Raw genomic sequence first — 20,301 nt, forward strand, 5'->3', positions numbered from 1 at the left:
CTGCTATGCCCATCTTTTAGGCAGGTGAAGTTTACGCCTTGTTCCCCTGAGTGCAATTACAGGCCTGAGGGCGCATGAAACCCTGCATCACTAAGAAGCACTGCGGTGGTACAGGACAGGCAGCTATGGTGGACCACCGTGTCACACAAACCAGCTACATGGTTCCCTGCAGCGAGGTCTACCCCATGGATGAATCTGCTGGAGTACTTTGGGTAGTTGCAACATGGAAAAAGAAAATGTAAAGGTTTAATGCAGGGACCTTCACAGAATACTTGGTTTGCACCAGGCACAAGAGTTGTGGAAAAATAAAGTAAATCATGTAGGAAATAACCATTTATGAGGGATGAAATGCTCTCAGGTATGAATTCATTACTTTTCTTCTCAGGCTACAGTTTCTAAGGAATTAGGAGTACGAGATAGATGACAGTGAGACCAGCACCTGAATTAACTATATTTATGTCCAGTTTTGTCAATATTGTTTGTTCAAAGACCTGAGGATGGCAAGTTTTAGATCCTTTTGTGTGCTACCTGTTAAAACTTTTCTCCTGTCAATATTTGCACGTTCAAATCAGTGGCCAACCTCCTCCTTTTTTAGTATGCAAAGGTGGTTTCTTTGTAGAGGTAAGGACACCTCACAAGAGGCGTCCTTGCACTGCCATTCTGCAGGGAACACGGCCTGATGCAGCCATGGATAAAAACCTGCCTTTTCAAAGAAGTGTCTGGACATTTCTGGTTATCTGATCGCTGTTCAAAGGTTAAAGTGCTGGTCCCGGCAAAGATTATCCAAAGTTTGAATAGCGGCAGATCGATGGATCTCTTTGCCCAGAAAGTCCCTCCTGTTTCTATTTTTGGTACTCTACGTATTTGAGGACATAGGTCCTTCCAAGGGATTAAAAAAGAAAGAGACACCAGAACCACGTCCTCTGCAGTGCTCCCACAGCTCATGCTTTCTCTTGTTCCAGAGGCGATGGGAAAGGCCTAGCGCCTTTTGTACAGCCCACATCTGACGGGAGCGTGTCCAGTGCTGCTCCCCTGTGTGCTGTCCTGCAGGGAAAGCACAACTGATAATTTTTAGCCTTCTTCCCAACGGGCAGGACCTCACTGTTTGCCATTTCCTCAGTTTCCACCTCTGAACAAGGGTCCCTGTGGTGTGTCAGACCCCTGGGGTAAATGCTAGGTGTATCCTAAATGTGATCATCCCCAAAGAGTCCGTGTGTGAACCCGGGTGCTGCATCTGGGGTGGGATGCTGGGGCTGGAGACTGAGGGGAGCAGATGCCACCTGTCCCTACAGTGAAGCCTGGAGAAGGCAGCAGTGGGAAGTTTCAACATCTCCTCTTCCCTTTTTCGCTTCGTAGCTCAGACAAAGCGCTTTGTGTGAAGTTACTCACACATGACTTCACACAAGTCGAGTGGCTTGGGAAGGAAAAAACTCACAATGAGCATTCACAAGCCTTTAAACTTATCACACCCACTTGTAGCTGCACGAAGATAGATTTAAGCAGTTTTTCATATTCCCTATGAGAAATGGCCATCGAGCCTTAGCAAGAAAGCAGCGAGTAAAAGTGGGGATGTGTTTGTCTGCAGATAGCAAAAATAGAACGACATTTTTGCAAACTATTTTTCCAATCTGCCAAGAGAGATTTCTCTACAATGTATGATACAGTCAAGATACCTGCTGAACTGCAGAGTTCTGCTGATTATGATCAGCCAGTGTTAATTTCTCTCAATAGCTGATGACGGACAATGCGTGATTCATGACCTAGCTAACCTTATTTTTAGATATTGAGCTCTATGGCTGCTGAATCATTTGTGTTGCTCAACACCGGCTCAGGGAGCAGGAACAAGATAAACTCAGTATCTGTTTAAAAGAATCAGCTTGCTAACTGAGAAAAACTGCAACAGACATGTTCATTGGAGATCTAGCCCTTCTTTCTATTAAGTGGGCTAAAAATACGGTAATGGCCTTCAATCTAAGCTTCTTGTGAGAACCTGTAAGGGCCAATGGCAATATTGTAGCCTGTGCTACCTGAGTACCTCAGTCAGGGGGTATTGTGCGACTACTGCAACCAAAGTGTGGGCAGATTTTGGCATGGAAATCTTGGACAGAATGGGAATAGGAATGTTTTTCTGCTTCCAGAGTGGCTGGCTGGCTTCCCCAAAGGACATTTGCTTTGCGGAGGGACAAGGTGTGAATGGGCTCGAAGAGGTCAGATAACACATACCAATAATGAGGGGAAGAAAAAAATGCTCAGAATTGGTCTTGCCCAATCCCATCCTCCCTCCTTTTCTTCATTCTCACGTTGATTTTCACAGTTAGATGCAGCCATGAAGCCGGTAAATGACTTCTAGCTATAAAGGCTGACAGGCTGGCTTCATGGAAATCAGTGGCAAAACTCATACTGATTTCAGAAGAACCAGAACTTCATCTGCAGTGTAAAAAGCAGATCGTAGATCATTGCGCCGCTTTTACAAGAGTATGAGATGAGTTCTGTTGTTTTGCCACTGCTTGACACAAAACCATTTTGGAGCTGCTCAACTACTCCATTCAGTTCACAGGATGGCTGTGAGTCAGCTGAAATTATTTGCTCCCTAATTTGCTCTAATGATATGAGCATTTGGGCCTCATTTTCAAAGTAGGCCATATATAGACAGGAAAAGTAGGCCAAGGATGCTGGTAAACAGACAGTTCAGTTCTTACTGAAGACTCAACAACTGAAATGCAGTTTCAAAACAACCTTTATTCTGCTTGAAGACTTAGTACAATTTTTAAAGCAACTTAAAAACAAGACACAGCTCCATCAACTCTATAGCTTGAACAAAATTTCAAGGAGGCATGCTGTCACACTGTTGCCTTGAAAAGGCAATTTCCAACCCACTTTACCCTCCACCTCCTCAAAGACCATTTAAAAACAAAGTAATCTTAATGTTTTGAAGACATTTAACAGAACAGAGCTTTATTTTTTAAAAACAAGAATAAAAAAAAAAAAAGTAGCAGCATCTTGGGCAGCTAATGCAATCTCATTAGGACAAGTACAATGCAATGTTATCAACTCCCACAGCCCACATCAGTCTTCAACTGCAGTAAATCCAACATGATTCTATATCAAACGTTGCATTTTGGAACCTTGTCCCATTGGAGGCATTGTGGTTTGAGCTGCCCATTTCTAAAGTGACCCTGAAGAGAAATAGTATCAGGATTCACTTTCCCAACTTAATACCATGCATAGCAAAAGCACTGTGTGAAAATCGGCAGAAGTTTTCCCCATTAGAAGCATCAGAATGTTTTCCCAAGCATTATTATTTCATTGCCAATTACAAGACAAAGCCATTTCTTCACTACAGAACAGTTGACACCAAATAGAAAATTTAAGATTTGGTTTTACAGATTGCTTGACAAGATTTCTTAGATAACTGAACCATACAGACAAGCTTTTTTTTTTTTTTTTTTTTTTTTTTAAGAAAATATCCAACAACACAGAAACTCAGTTTTCTAACTGCATTTGGAAACATGCTGCACTCACAAAGGTCTAGTGTGCATGTGCGTGTGTCTTTAAACAAAGTCAATTATATCACTTACTGAATTCATCAAAATGATCACGTTTGGTGAAAATGAGCCTATATTGGTATCTATTCATACATAAACACAGCAACTGTGCACACATATGCACAGATACATATCCCCAAACCTGCCAATTCAAATTTAAACTTAGGGAGATCAGAAACTCCTAATTTTGCTTGTGGGTTTTGGTTCTCTGTGTTATGTCTCATATGTTTCAAAGGCCTTGTGAAAGTGATGCTGCAGTGCAGCGAAACTCAGGGATTTAAAATAAACCAAAAGTACTCCAAACCAAAAATACATAACAAACAAATCCCGCCCTTGAATTATATTGGATGGGAAAAAATACATGCCATTAGAAATACAGAAAAACATCGTGTTTCTTCAGTTATACCCATGTGGTTTTTTTCTGTATATATTAGTCTGAGATCAAATCAAAACTGGAGTGAACAATATGGTACATTAAGGACAAACAACTCTGCAGTGAACAGGGCCTTTGGCAGGACTTAGCACTGTGTATTAAGCAGGGAGGGAAATGCAGAGGCCACGCAATATGTAAGTACCAAAGAAAACCCACTCATGCCAATCTGAGGGCGTAAGTGATCCTTGCAAATTGCACAGACCCTGTGTAGGCAGGATATCCCCATAAGAGTCTTAAGCACTCATCCCCACAACATAGTGCTTATTTCTCATAGTTGCTTGTGCAAGAAAAGCAAGTGCCAAATTTGTACACACACTATTTTTTTTTCTCTGCTACAACCACAGATGAAGAGCACAACAGGAACAAGTTATATTCCATACTGGGCTGGGCATGCTAAGGATAAGGCCCACTGACATAGCAGAGGATTTCTTAATATGAGGAAAATTAGATCCAAATGCCTTAACTACAATAAAATTTCTTGACAAATGCTACGTGAAACATCAATTCAGATTACATATATTTTGCTTATAGAGAAAAAATACAATTTTACTCTTAAAATATTTAACATTCAAAAATTAATATATGTCAAAAGAGTATCTTGGATTGCTACAAGTGTTAAACTGTATATCGAACTAATTTATAACTTCAAGCCCAGTAGTATAACTGGCATGATAGAGTAATTGATAGTGCTTTTCATAGTAAAAACCAGTTATTAGTAAATCAAATTTACATGGTTCTACAGGCCTGAAATGTGTGGAAGGAGTAAAGGAAGGGATGAAGACTAAAATTCTATTGAGAAAAAATATTCAGAATAATTTCATAAGTTGTGACTACCCTGAAACATTAATGTTGGTTGAATCTTATTTTCTTACCAGAATTTGTATCACGAATCACATCTATAGGAAAGCAAAGACACCCCCCCCCCCCAAAAAAAAAAGAGCACAAAATCAAAATAAAATCAAAAGCTTTACAGCTTCAGAAATGAAGGAGTAATGTAAAAAATCAAAAATAATATGGAAACTACCAGAGACTGGCAAATTTCTTATTACTTCCAATAGCTTAATAAGTACTCGATACTTTGAATTAAAACACACGTATCTCTAAACCAGAGCTATTATGAGAGAACACCATGGTTCTCACTCTTTTAACTGTGTGTACAACTCTCTTTAATAGTAATGGGTCTTGCCTTTGCATCTTGGGAAAGAATAAATTCGTATGTTCACTTAGCTAAAATGTTTCCAAGATTTCTCTCAACTTCATTACTTTATCAGTTTGCAATGTGTGAATTTCCTCAGTCGTCAGGACAGTAAGTAACCATTGCAAACCACCCACAGTGAATTATCCCAGAATTCCTAGTAAGTTTGCATTAGTGGGATTCATGTATTCGTTTCCTTTAACTCCACCATGATTCTGTAAGTCCCTGGTGCCTGAAATTATAAAAATGTTCACTTTGATACTGTCTCAGCCTACAAATTTATGAAAATAAATCCAAAATGTTAAATGTGATAACCTAATGATTTAAAAAACATTTTCCAGTCTTAATTAGCTCCATGTTGTATCCAAACATTTTCAGTAAAGGTGGGAGTCTCTTTTTCACAATACTAATACAAAAAAACAAACCTAGGCAACAGGTTAGAGAAAGTTCCTTCATATGAAATGAAAATACCATTACATGCTGACAAAAATTCTGCCACAGTAGGTCAAGAAGTCGTTTATTTACTGTGAAAAATGGAATCATTTTAAGATCCAAACTATCTTCTCCAATAGCTAAATATCCCCTGTTTTTTCTGCAATTGCTATCAGAGAAGGATACACAATTTTTCGTCTTCCAAATACAAAGACAATCATGACAGAAGTTCAAAATGCTTTAAGAAGCAAACAGCGTGGTACCGTATTCTGAAGATATCTCTGAAACAATATTGTTGGACTCAGTGATGTTTCATAATGTTCATATATCTTTTTATTGAATAAAGCAGCTTTGAAGCTTATCAGGCACTGCCCAACAAAACATTTAGTCAAAAAAAAACCCAACCTAACTCCTAAAACTTTGAGCTAGTAGCTCAGTATTCTATACAAAGAAAATTGTAAAGTATTTCATAGTCTTAATTCTGAAGCCAACTGCTGTTGGCTTTCTGTACATTAAAAAAAAAAAAAACCCACAAAAAAACCCAAATCAAACAAACAAAACAAAAACAAAAAAACAAAACAAAAACCAAACAAACAACAAAATGAGTAACAAAAAATAATCATCAGGAAATATATTCTCAGGCAAAAGAATAAAAGGAAAAAGAAGACAGGGAAACAAGTAAGAAAACCAAGCTTAACCTGTAGATCTGCTTGAGAAAAGACTACAGCCTAAAGAAAATTCAGTATTGCATAGCATGGTCTAAGAATTTAGCTTTCAGCAAACAGAAAAGGGAAAAGAGACACAGTTTGGTATTGATAGTTTCCATCCATGATAGTTAGTCATCCAATACTATGTACATAATTATATATTGTATGCCACTGAAAGTCCCATTTTCTTCAGTTTTATATTCTTAAAACTGGATTTCAAACGTCTAAACAAAACACTTCCTGGCACTCTGCTATTACAATTACTTGGAACAACATACTGTAACTGAAGTCCTTTTAAAGTGTCCCCTAGAAATGAAAGTGCCATTCTGCTACATATCATTCACCAGAAACCAAAAAATCCACAATGCTTTGTGTCTGGATCCACTGAGCGCAGAAACACCAAATCCAAGCCAGGTTGTGACCATGTAAAATTCCAATAATCAAATGACAAAGACCTCTTATACCTTGTGTCTGGAGAATCCAATGTTCTAGCTGGTAAAGCTTCAGAAGTGGTCGTAAACAAGCACCAAGCTTAAAGGCCTCTATGTCCCTGCAGGGAGATCAGGTTTGGATTTCTCTCTCTTGTGTTTTTCTTAATTAAAAAAAAAAAGCACTTCAGATTAGAAACATACATTCACAGCTTAGTACTGTGATTTCTCCCACTGCAGTTGTGAAGGAAAGCTCTAGTTCCATCTGAAGACAGACAGCTTTGATACTGCAGATAAAATTCTTGAGTAAGGCTGAAAGGAGCCTTTTCTCTCCAGAGGCCTCAATGTTGTCAAATCTTTTCTTTAGAAAAAACCCAAATAACCCAGAGTATTAAGATCTTCATCGCCTCTGCTGTGCATATACTGGGTAGGCTAGTGTGACATTGAGAGAGTCATTGTGCTGCACAAGTGATGTGTGTTGATAATGTAGCACCAGTTCTTTGAGCGAGCTGTACAAGTTATACGGCTCGGCGAATCCGTATCCAGTAGGTGTTTTGTTTATCACACAATGCTTTACTTCTCCATCCACCCTAAAGAAGGAAAAAAAAAACCAAACGGTTTTCGGTTTGTCAGTAAAGTTAAACTAGAAAATAAGGTATTGGCAATAAATTTTAAGATGCTAGTCACTACATAGAATTCCTGTATTCTGTGGTAGGATAATGGTAAAAGCCCAGGTTTAACCCAAATTCCCAGATGTTGTGTTAGCTTAGAGAGGGAGGAGATAGGCAGTAATTAGCAGCTACATAGAGAGGAGTGCATCCATGCTTTGGTTTCCCTTCTTTTGCATGAGGCTCATCTGTGGAAGGTTTGAGCTGTGAAAGAAATGGTGCAGCAATAAGGATGGCCTCAGGACTTGTTAGTTTGCTGCTAAGTCCAAAGGCCTAATGGGATCCAAGCATATTCAAATGTCTATCTGTCCCCGGCTCAAGGTAGGTGCCTCAAATCTTGGTTACATTATTCACAAATTAGGGTACGTACACAACAGAGCAGGCATAGCAGCCTTGTTTGCTGCTCTCTCGAACAAGGAATGTTCCATCTCGCTTTCCCCGCAGCAGATTTTCAGCTTGGCTTCTATTGATATTTCCCACATTCCATGTTCTCTCATCATGATGGGGCAAGTCCTCATCATCTTCTACCATAGAGTATTGGCTGTTGAAATAGGATAAAATGTGTTTGTGAAACACACAGCAGAGCAAAATCCATGAATTAAGTAGTCCCCATTTCATACTACTTTAAAAAAGAAAAAAAAAAAGTCAGTGGTTACTAGAAAGCCTTCCTGGTAAAAGTAGGGATGTAAACCATGCAAATCACTGTCCAAACCACTGCATAAAAATGAAATATAAATTCTGGTTCTTGTTTCTTTTAAAAACACTCATGTAGGTCTGAAGAAGTATATAAAAGGATGCGGTGTTATTTTTTAGAATCTGCTGCAAGCACATCAGTACTTCTACTATGGCTAACTGTTTTGGTAAACAGCAAGCCCAACAAAATCAGTTCCCTCTGAGTAAACTTTATTTCCAAAGATCAGAACACTTGGTCAGCAGTGAAAAATCATGCAATGTATCAACTACAGCTGCTGCTTGGGAAAGCTATGAGCAGCTGTACAGGTAGATAGATTAATTATTTACAGGGGAGATGGCTTTGTGGAAAGGGTGGAAGAGCAGAGTGCTCTGTCTCAACTTATTGCTAGATTATGACAAGAGCATATAATATAGGGCCTTCTCTATCAAAACAGCCACCAACTATAAAGCTGATTCGGAGTTATAAAGAACCCTCTGAGCTAAAGGCCACCATGAAATAAGATGTCTCTGGTTCAGCTGTGTGGATAACCACCTTGATATTCTGCAGAACCAGAGCTCCCCACTCCCCCAGTAGCCTGCACTGGTGTGCCCTGCCTCTCCTCCTCAGCTTGCAATCATTCTGTGTTTGGCTAATGTATTATTATAGGTTTTCAATCAGTTTTCTTTGCCCTAAGAAAACATGACTTCTCATTCATCCCCAGTTCTGTCTTTCTCAAGATTCTCAAAGTAGTCTACAGAAATCAGCAATCTCACACAAGAATGACTTTTGTTTCAGATGACAATAAGGTCTGTAGAGAGACCTAGACTCTTTCTAGGTCTCTTATCCCACTGTATACTCTTTTGTCCTGCACGGTATTCAAATGCATTCAGCAGTGGCTCTATTTTCAATATCAGAGCACAAAGAGGTTCCTGGTTTACCTGCTGCTCGTTATATTGATATTTTACTGAGCACTTACCAGACTCACTGGCAAGGAGAGCCACAGAGTGAGAGAAAAGGAAGATTTTCTTTAAACAGTTACACTTCTTGTTTTAATGCTACACTAAAACCATGGCCTGGCATTGTTCTTTGTCTACTGTTTAAAGTGATGGGAGTACCACTGGAAACATGTGCCTACATAGTCTCTATCATATAATCTTTGAGCTGTGGTAAGACTGAGTAAACAATATGGCTTTAAAACGTGTATGCCATTTTTATCCCCCGCTTCTACCAGTACAGCCACAGCAGAGATGCACAATTTCCAGGATAACAGTAGGAGACTCAATAAACCAAGACAAAATAAAACAGATGCGGACAAGGCTAGAATGTAAATCCACTGAAGAGCCACTGTCAGTCTGCTGCTTTTGCTACATGTTCAGCCAGGCAGTGTAAAAGGCATGCACAAGAAACTATATAAGCAGAAAATGTTGATACAAATATTACTCAGACAACTTCAGTTTTCTAATTATTCTACGTGTTCATTCTTCACTGTCATTACACTTCTGATATTATTTTGTGGACTGCTTTTGTTTACATTTGGTCTACATTTACACCACCCAGATGCTTTTTGCTTTTTTCCCAGGAATGAAGTGAAACATACTTATTAGCCAAGCTCCTGTCAGAACCTACAGTAAACTGAACTGCTTGAAATCTCAGAATACTATCCTGCCATTTCCCAGAAAAATTAGTTAGATCACAAAACCAGAGAAGGACCACTCTTCAGCTTATACAGTTTTATCATGTCCAATAGCAATGTGATACACTAATGTGAGTACCTCTATACTAGATAGCACCACGGTACCAAGGCTTGAAAACCGGAAAAAGCCTGCCCCATGCCTCAGAGACCTGAACAATTTATCTATCTGTACGGCTTCTCTATAAGATACAAACACCTTATGACCTTCATTTTCCTAGTAAGAATAAAGGCACAGGTTACATTCCAGTGCTTTGCTACAGTAACTTGATTATGTACTTCCCTGAATAATGTAGAGTATGGTGCGAGACAGAATCCTTCCTAATACTTCCATTATATAGGCTGCCATGTTTTAACAGTATGCATTGTTACAGGAGACCTAGGTTTAAGATTTCCTCTGTGTGGTTCAGGAATTAAATATGCTTAATCTCGCTTTAACATAAGATGATTTGAAATACCAGAAATACTTAAATCTTTTAATACTCACTCTTCTGTATTTTCATTTCCAAGCCATTCATTCAACTTCTTTTGACGAACACCTTTTTGAGTCAGCCACCTGGACAGTAATTGCAAATAAACAAAATTATTTTTTAGTCACAGAATTTGGATACCAATTAAAAAAACACTTAAAAAACCTCTGTTAATTCATAATGATACTCACATCAAGTACTGGTCTCTTGTCTTCCTCAGCTGTATGAGGTCTGGCTTAATGCTGTTCATACGCTTGTCTATCTCTCTATACTCAGCTGCTTGCTTCTTCAAATCCTCTTCTAATCTACGTCTGCTGTCCACGATTTCACTGATTCGAGACTTCAGTTTTTCAAAGTTGTGCATGATTCTGAATGAAATAATGTGGTAGGTTACACTCTGGCAACTTATTAATAACTTTATAATCTGCTGTTCAATGGTGTAGACACTTAAGAAAACAGATTATTTCTCTAGATGTAGCTATACATTTTGCAAGTTCACATTTACCCCATTTGAAGCTTCTATTGCTTCAAATGGGGTAGATGTGAAATGAACAACTGATGAACAACTTTAAACTTGCGACCTTGCAGATCTATATTTGGCATAGCTTCTTTCTCCAAAATCATACAATTTGAAATGCAAATACAAATACTGACCTTTGTATTTCTTTTTCATTTCCTTCCCGTTTAAATTTTTCAATGTATTCTTTACTGTATCTTTCTTGTGTCTGGCACTGCTCTTCAAATATTTTTATTGTTTCATTAAATGCTTCAATAGCTGTTCTTTTCATTTGAATTTCCTGAAAATAAAATATTTTTTATTACAGTTGTTATCAGACAGAGGGGATGATATATTGGTTGCATCACAGAAACACTTCGGTATATTGTAAAAGATGACTTCAACATCCCTTTACCAGAATGCATTCTGCTTGCAGAGCCTTGTAACAGAGAGAGAACAGACCTGTGCAAAAGGCTACCAGGATGGGGTTTTCCAAGTAAGAAAAACTGCTAGACAAAGAGCTACCTACAGTATTTTTTTCTGTATAACTGTATTTTATTTGTGATGATTAGAGCCTTATGGCAATGCATTTTGCCCATTGCACTAACTAATGTCCTCAGAGGCACATACGGCTTTCTGAAATCAAAATGTAAGGTACTTGCCTGGACAGGTGTCAAGATGTCATCTAGTCATTCCTCCTGCCCCTACATAGCTAGTCAATAGTCAAGTCTTTTAAATAATTTTAAAATGTTCAAGTTGCCTGCACTTCTCCACCTTTCTTCAATTATTTTTTAGCCATATTTCCTGCACATTTTAAGAAGCAGTCTTGATTCTGGGTCTGTAAAACCGCACTAATTCACTGGAACTTCAGGACTTGGCTAATAATTGATTTAAGTTGAAAGAAGGACAGAGGCAGCTTGTCTTTCCTGCACTATATCTATATGTCATCTCTACTCTGCATAGGTGAAACTAGACCCTTCAAAAACCAGTAATAAAATGCAATGCTTCCCTGCAAATGTGCCTTGAAAACTATAACTCAGAACTTCATGAGGTCAGTAGTCAAAAGGGCTGGTATATCAGGACAGTTCTGTGCTTGCTTTGGACGCACGTGTCGGAGTTGGGCACAGCATGGGTTAGGTTACAGGTGGTGACTTTTCAGACACCAATAAGCAATTCTACTATACTGAGCAAGCACATTAGGTATGTTTCCTCTTTAAGGCAATGGTAGTGGTGGCAGAAGGGAGGAAGATGAAGATGGAGGAAGATAGCAGCATGAATTTACAATAATATTCTAAATCTTAGGTTTCAAATCCAGCTCACCTGAGATGTTCTTGTGTAGTCTTCATAAAGTCTGTCATATTCTCGGCTTTTTTCTTGAAACTGGGTATTATATTCATGTAATTTCTTTCCCACTGCTTCAATGCTATCCTCTTTTACAACTTGATCCTGGAATGGTGAGCAGATGGAAAGATATTCCATAAAGAAACAATTCTATTGCACAGATTTTCAGGATAGAACTGCTAAAAAATGCCTAGAGAGTTACATGGAAATGTGACTCCTCCTTCATAAATATGGAGATATAACATACTACATGCATAATATGCAAATGAGAAGTAAATGACAAAAAGCAACTTTGCATTGCGAGTGTTCAGCTTTATACTGAAAATTATATATTTCATCATAATGAGTGGGATATTTATTAACATAAGTTTATTTCTTAATAATGTATCTGCAGTATTTAAAGTTTTAATTATTTCTACGTAAACTGTGGAGTTGGTTTTAAACAAAAATATAAGTTTTTATACCCACTTCATTTTTTCAAGTTTTAACAGAGCCAAAGTTCTTCATGGTAAATGACTGCCAAGTCTGTGGTAATTTCTATATATTTAAGTGAAACACAGAGAAAATAGATGAAGTTACCTGCTGGTACTTAGATACTGGATACAGTAATTTTACATCCAGTTTAGGATTGTACTGGGCTAGAGATTCATTCCGGTAGTGGTTTATTAGCTCAACCACAGAGTTGAAAGTCAATGGGTCAGAAAAGCCATATTTTCCATCTCGATGAAAGATTTTGATTAATTTGTTATTTCCTCCTTTCCTGCAAATAAAGTTTGTTGAAAAGTTAGGCACAATTCAAGTACTACTTTGTAAAGAACACTGTATTTTAAATGCAGTACTGCATCTACTGTCAAGCATTACAGACCTACTGTAACTAATCTTACCTTAGCGTAAGTGTGTAGTCCCCATGCATTTTGGTTGAAGCATCTCGTACCAAAAAGGTACCATCAGCAGTGTCTCGGAGCTTCTCATTTACTTCTTCTCTAAAATGAAAGCAAAAGTAACCAATCATTTCAGCTACTTCTCACTCATTTCTCCTCTCACTGTGCTTTAAAATCTTCTGTTTTTTAGAATAAGTGGGTTTTAGAAGTCTTGATCTCCATATTAATAAATACGCTTACTTAATAGCTTATTTAACATTGCTGGAGAACAACTGGGATATAAAAATGGTATATTCTATGTCCTCTCACTGCTGGACAAAATTATATTCATGCAAAGGTCTTTCTGCTTGTTCATACAAGCCTGCACAATTGGAGCAGCCAGCACTGGTCTAGCATACCTATATATAGTACAGTTAAAAATGTTGCTAATATATGGCACTTGTTAGTCTGGCTTGTTAACTGCTGTGCTTACAGTTGAGGTTCTGGATGAAAGACAAGAAGAAAATACTTATCTTTGTGCTGTCCTGCCATGCTAGGATTTCATATAGCCAGTAACTTTTTAGTCATGTTTGGATTAAAACCAACTGTAACACATTTGTTTTGGAAAATATCCTAAAATTGGCTCTTAGAACTGTATTTTTTCGATACTTAAGCATAATACATACACACAAAATAGCATAGCAAGAACGTAAGAAATACATGTCTTGAGCTGATTTACCTTGAGATATCTCCCCAGTACCATTCAGCATCTTGTAATGCCATGTTGTTATTCATGCTGTTGTTAGTTACAGTATTAGGTTTTGGTGGCTTAGGAGGCAGTGCTGCAAATGAAAGGAGAAAAAAAGAGAAAGTTGATTATAACTCACTGAAAACCTGACCATATATTTTTTGAAATTACACATTATTACATGAATGAGAGAAAAAAAAGAAAAAAGTCACAAAATAGAGTTTTCTGTTACTAACAATCTTTAAAAGACATTGGAGGAATTAAGATATTTTACTGAAAACAATACAATTCCACAATAAAGACGTACTGTTTCAAAAGCAGTATGTTACTTTTGCAATAATACATTTTAAGCAAAATATAACACCATACCTTCTCCCCCTGTGAAGAAAGCATTTGAGGAAAAAAAAAATCTGAAGTTTGCTTCTACCTTCTTTCACTATGGTCAGGTGAATATAAATAATAAAACATGTAAAATTGCTTTTTTTTCCTCCTATGTAATGATCTTAAGGAATGTTGCTGATTCCTCACCTAGAACCTGAGTAATAAAAGATGCAAATCCACAGCAATACTGTATATTTAAAGAATTGGGCTTTTGTGATCCTCAGCATTCTGCGCGATGATTTGCCAAAACCAACACTTCAAGAAACCCATCAGTGACCCAAATATCCTCTGTGTTAATCTTAGTATTCTAGAGACTAAATTGTGTTCCAAATGCTAGGACTGATTAAAAACCACATCCCCCTCTTCTCAATGTCAAAGCTGCATACGTATACCAGTGAGTGCCAGAGAAGATACTGCAGCACTCCTGACTTAGTAGCAAGGGGGACTACATTGGAATGAGGATTAAAAATCAACCTGGCTCTTTTAGTTCTCCAGTAAGTACATCATTACTTACAGACATCCCTGTGACGATGCTTTTAAAGTTACAATGTACATCAATATAGCATAGTATTTTTATATGATATAAAAAGAGGATCTAAAATCAGGTCTTTAATTAATATTGCTAGATTTTAAAGTTGGTTTTTTTTCCTTCAAACAATACAAAACAATGATTTGCAATCACTGTTTCAGGAAAAAACACTGTTACCACAGCATCTCCTTTTAATTACAGTGTGATCAATAGAACAAAGATAGCAAAAATAATAACAGAAATACAAAATTTTTAGGATACAACAGTAGAACTAGAATTACATCTGACAGAATAAAATCAAAAGAGAAACAGGTAAATTCAGTGAAAATTAAGTAAGCAGACAGGTATTTCTACAGGTTAAGACTTTAATTACATGCACTAAACCAAAATCTAATTCTGATTTATGAAAAAAAAAAAAAGGGGGAAAAACTATTCGTACTAATGACAAAGTAAACAAATCCTACATATCCACTGAAAATTTTTCAGCAGCTACTGTAAAGACCAAAATGAATTAAGTCTTCCATAATAAGACAGGCAGTTTTACCTGGTGGATCCATTTCTATGTAAAACATCAAGTCTGTGCCACAATTTATATCTGTCTTAGGATATTCTATATCCAGTTCTTCCATATTCCAGACAGTATTGTACATTTGTATAAGTTTCACTGAGTGAGCTCAGATTCAAGAAAAGAGTGAGGCTCTCTTTGTAATGGTGTCTTGGAATTCATTTTAAAACCTATAAGGGGCTGCACTGTAACCTATTACATCATAATCTTCAGCCAATCATGTCAAAATAATGTCACCAGACCACTCCTGTTTCCTCATTTTGTTCTACATTAATCTTAAAACAATTTCAGTTTCAGAAAGAATCTACATTTAGCAGAACTGCAATATAAACCTGGTATTAAAAAGAAAAGGAGTAACTGGGCTCTCCTCTCCCCTGTTCCTGTCTCATTTTCCTGACTTTGCAGCATGGTACAGTCCAATCCTGGCAGGATGACAAAAGGCTGATATGCTGCAGCACGTAGCTCTTACACACAGGCGCACACAACACATGCACACTCACACACAGCTCCCTTTAGAAGTAGGTTGGTCACATTTCAGTTGCACTCTCCTGCTTGGATGCCTGAAGTTTACCGTTCAAAAAGCTTTAAAAGGCTTCTGGACTTCATGTACATATTAAAGATGCAGAAGGGAAAAGAGCATGACTCTGTGTGTATGTGTATTACACATTCAGTTTACACACACATACAGAGGCATATGTATCTCCGCATAATGAAACATGGATTATATTTTTAAATTGTGCAGATTTCTATTATTTTAATGGACGTACAAGTCTGACATACTTGATACTATTATATAAAATGTGCTTACTGCAGAGATATCTTCCCCCCATATCATTTTGTAATAAAATACAATTCCAATTGAAATTAAATTCTTTTTTAATATAAACCCCAAATATTGTAATCTTACATTCAGCACACTTGCATAAATCGTGGAAGAAAGTCAAAACTGAGCAAGATCTTGAGAAGTGATTTTGCTGAACATAAAAATCCAGCCTGTCAGGATACAAGATTTAGTCTGCCTTCACATTGTTTCTCTACCCTGTTCTCATTGAGATATTTATCAAGTTAATTGTTTTTAAAGGCGAGAGTCCTTTGTCAGTGTCTCATTCCTCACTTGACTTTATGTCATCAGTGTCCTCCTACCATTTAGAAATATTCCTTCTTAATTCTCCCCATCACTGACTGTAACTCTCTCAGACCTCTTCGAAGAAACATGCACAGAATAGACTATTAATTCCACAGCAGCATGCTATGTAAAACAATGTGAATGCTTCCTACTTGCTATAATCTATGGGGGCAGAAAACCAGATACCAAAAATAACCACAACAAAGAGTAGCTGCAGCAACTATCTGTGCCTACACCAAAAGAAAGCCTCGTGCAGCTGAAAAGTGCTCTATCTCACAAAGCGTCATTAAAAAAAATTAACAAAATTTATATCCTTCCCAAATATTTCACACATATCTACACCCCCCCGTGCCGCTCAGCAACTTACCCCTTTTAGACAAGCATTAACATACAAGAACATGTCTGGAGTACCAACAGCTACAAAAAAATGCATGCTAGTTTGCTTTATACATTAACAACCTTAAATTCATTCCGAAGTAGACTCCCCTCCCTGTTTAGGTAGACATGCTCTAAAGATTCCTTCCATTTCCAAAATGAAATAGGATACTTAAAATCATCCCAGACACAAGTCCAAACACTGAATGTGGAGGTTTAACCCACCTGCTACCCAAACAGTTGAGTTACCAAAGTAATTATTTAAATCAAGTTAAGAAGATTTCCTACAAAGACTACACTGCTACATTTAGATCTCATGCGGGAACAGTAGGATTTTTTATTCCTTTGAATAAAGGCTTTCAGGAACAGTTACTTCTCCAGGGCTTCACTGGTGGCCAAATTTTGGAGTGTCCACACTTGTATAATCAGGTTAGAGCTCAGGTCAGACTAGCCTAGCTTCAGGCAAGAAAAGACAGGAGGCAGATAGGTGATTACCCATTCTCTAGATAACCTGGAGGGGTACTGAGATACTTCACTTTCATTGACATATCTTAAGACCATGAAAGCTCTACCTGGTAATCAGTTATAGTACAGTACTTCTACAAGGTGATGAAGAAAACACACAAAGAAATTCAAAATCACTTACTTTGTAAATTATGCATCACAAATGCTTGCCCTTGTAATACAGCCTGAAAATATAACCCAATAACCTGAAAAATTAATTGGTTTCCTCTTACAAAAATCTTGCTTAAAAAATACCCCCAAAACCTCCTTTTACTAGGAAGCTTCTCTGAAGCAATGAAGGAAAAAAAAATCTGGAAAAAGGTTGCTCTGCTAATGTTCCATAAAAATCCCTAAAAGAGCTGTAACATGCAGCGAGAAAAATCCAAGCCTTCTCTCTCCTCTCAACTGCTTAGAGCTCTGTGCTGTGCAGGAGGTATCCACTTACTCTGGTTCATCATTAAAAAGTGAACCTGACTTTAGTACCGTGGAAAAAAAAAAAAAAAAGAAACCACCACCCTCAGTAGCTTGCACGTCTCTCGCTGATAAAGATCTCAGTTTCATGATTAACTTGGGCAGGTTCAAATATTTGCTGAGCCAGGGATTTCAGGTGGGGGAGGGGGGGCCAGATTCAAAGTAAAAGTTGTCATCAGCTAACAAGTGGCCAATGCATAGCTAACTTTCTCATTTTAGCTAAGTAAATGAGAAGACCATTGTAAGAGGCCTTAAAATAGTCTCTGTCACTGGCTGCTGAGTGCAGTCTTAAAGTTGAGAAAATTGCCATGAACAGAAAAATACAGGAAGTGGCTTACTAACTTACTGCTGAAAAAAAAGCAGAATCAAAATCTTTCTTAAAAAGAGCTGCATCTCTCAGAACAGTCCCGTGCAAGCAGAATAACCTGCTTGCAAGCACAGCATCACCTCCTACACACTCATGCTGGATCACAAATACAGGTGCTGCTTGAAGACCCTTGGTGTGATGCTGTGAGGCATTTTATCCATTTCCTATAAACTGAAAATAGTAGAGGAAACACCTGTCTGTATCCTTGGTGTTTTCCAGTACATCAGGGTTGTTCATTTCTTGGGCAGGCAGGCGTGAAAAGGGACTGCACAGAGAGGGAGCAGTTTGGATAAAATTTATTTTCCTTGCCTTAGTGTTTGGTGGAAATCGGACTGGCTAAAGGAACAGAGCAGCAACTGAAGAGCCCACTCCCCTTTGCTTACAGAGGCCAACATCTCTGCCAGCTATACTTTTACAAGGAAATAAATTAAAAGTGAAAAGAGAAGCAGACCATAAGATTCAGTTCAGAGAAAGATGAGAAGGGCATTAATATTTTCCTCCTGCTTGTTGAAAACTGTGAGAACTTCTAGTAGCTGCATCCCTTGAGATGTGCTTATGCTCCTTAAGGCAGTCAAATGGTACTGTAAAGTGTTCACCTCCTTAATACTTCATCTACCAAAATCCTCCTATGCTACAAAATACCAATTCTACCTAATAATGAAACTCCAAATATCTAGAGTACACTTTTGATGTTTTACAGTTGATTGATTAGCTTCACCCATAACAATCCCCTGCTTTTCTCATTTTAGCCATTGCCTGCTTGAACAATTGTCAGTTTTATATATAATTTAATGCAGCACAACCATAAATGTACAGCCTACTTCAAATGGAGATAGTAAGCTGTGTTTCTGCACTAATCCAGCTTCTGACAGTTACTTCTATGCCTCCTGTTTACTGTTAAAATTACAGAAGGGGTTGATAACACTTCTGGTTTATAGGTTTATAGGAGACAATACACAACACACATACTCTCAAAGGAGAAAAGACAACCAAAAACCTGGTTCACTGAATTGTTTATAATTTTAAAAAGCACAGGTACCAACACAGAGATAAAAGATAAGGCTTTCTTCCCAAGTAAATTTTTTTCTTTTTCGTCTTTTTTTTTTTTTTTTTTTTTTTTGTATTCCAGTGCCTTATGTAAAAATGGGTTCCTAATCATTTTGCAAAAGGGAATCAAGTGTTTTGTCCATAGCGGCATGCACGCAGTTGCATTTTCACACAATTGTTCTATCTTCACATTTATTAAATGTAAATTTGAATTTTAAAGCCTTGAGTGGTGTCCATTGAATCTACTGATTTGTATATGCAGAAAGTCATCAGCCTACTATTTTCTTTTTGCAGTCATACTCTGTGTTCTTCTATTTATAAAGCTTTCTTTCCCACCCCTAAAAAAATGATGTGTGAAGGCTTGACAGGCTTGCTGTGTTACACATACCTACATACAAACACACGCATATATCAGTCTGTACAAAATTCTAGTGATGTCGTACATGTTGTTTCAGTTTTACCAAATCCATTCAACTAGATATTGAGAAACATAAAGCATAGGCTACTGTCAAAACCTGAGCCAAGAATACAGCAGCATTCCTAAGTATGGTGATTAATAAAGCATTTTGCTGTCCGCTAAAGCAGGTACAACGCCTGAATTTATTAGCTTAGAAGGAGAGCCCTCTGCCGGGTGATGGGCAGACGCGCAACATCCCTCTGCGGCACTAGCTCTCCTCGGGACAGACTGCCTCTTGCAAGCCCCAAACCACGCTCAGCACAGCTCATAGTCCAGCAGAGCCTATGATGTGATGCAGGAAAGTCCTGACAAGGGACAGCGTTCCTACAATATTTTTTGTGTCCCTAAGACAAAACCAACAGGACTATGGGCTGAGCCTGACCATCACAGCAGTCCAGGGGATCTCTGTGTTGGATTCCAAGAGGAAGAAGAAAGGTCAGCCTTCACACACCCCGGTGCTGGCTGTCATGCTAGTATGCTTGCTGATATTTCGCGCAGCTGAAAGCAAAGTGTCTGCATCTTGGCGATACTGCCCAGACTCTCAACCCATCCCCAGCAAGTGCGCAGTTACATGTAGGGCAGTCTCGTTACCTTACTTTCCGCTATGACCCTGTGAGAGTAAACCCTTCATCTTCATGCTAAAAACTGCAATATTTCGCAGCTTGAGCTATTTTTTACAGTGTTATTTACAAGCCTGGAAACAGGAATAAACTGGGATAGACAGTCTACATGGAGCAGCTCAGCTTGAGTTAGTGCATAGGCCATTAGAGGCTTCAACTCATAGATACAGCTC

General features: G+C 38.0%; 1 protein-coding gene across 4 annotated transcripts in view; it reads right to left on the reverse strand.

Annotated features, from left to right (window-relative positions):
* Positions 1–2,719: 2,719 nt before the first annotated feature.
* The window catches only part of PIK3R1 (phosphoinositide-3-kinase regulatory subunit 1), a 59,994-nt gene continuing 42,412 nt past the window's right edge, over positions 2,720–20,301 (reverse strand). The window contains exons 1-10 of one of the 4 annotated variants that reach the window (XM_030511798.2): positions 17,309–17,637; positions 13,678–13,780; positions 12,963–13,061; positions 12,658–12,838; positions 12,058–12,183; positions 10,896–11,038; positions 10,433–10,609; positions 10,259–10,327; positions 7,779–7,949; positions 2,720–7,330 (exon numbers count right to left, since the gene is read on the reverse strand). In XM_030511798.2, the coding sequence (XP_030367658.1) occupies positions 7,141–7,330; positions 7,779–7,949; positions 10,259–10,327; positions 10,433–10,609; positions 10,896–11,038; positions 12,058–12,183; positions 12,658–12,838; positions 12,963–13,061; positions 13,678–13,780; positions 17,309–17,324 (1,275 nt within the window). In that variant the 5' untranslated portion in view covers positions 17,325–17,637 and the 3' untranslated portion in view covers positions 2,720–7,140. Of the gene's footprint in view, positions 7,331–7,778; positions 7,950–10,258; positions 10,328–10,432; positions 10,610–10,895; positions 11,039–12,057; positions 12,184–12,657; positions 12,839–12,962; positions 13,062–13,677; positions 13,781–15,140; positions 15,792–17,308; positions 17,638–20,301 lie in introns of those variants that run through there. The other 3 variants (XM_030511796.2, XM_030511794.1, XM_030511795.1) reach the window with 3 other exon arrangements.

Source organism: Strigops habroptila, chromosome Z (assembly GCF_004027225.2).
Source record: "Strigops habroptila isolate Jane chromosome Z, bStrHab1.2.pri, whole genome shotgun sequence".
Taxonomy (NCBI): domain Eukaryota; kingdom Metazoa; phylum Chordata; class Aves; order Psittaciformes; family Psittacidae; genus Strigops; species Strigops habroptila.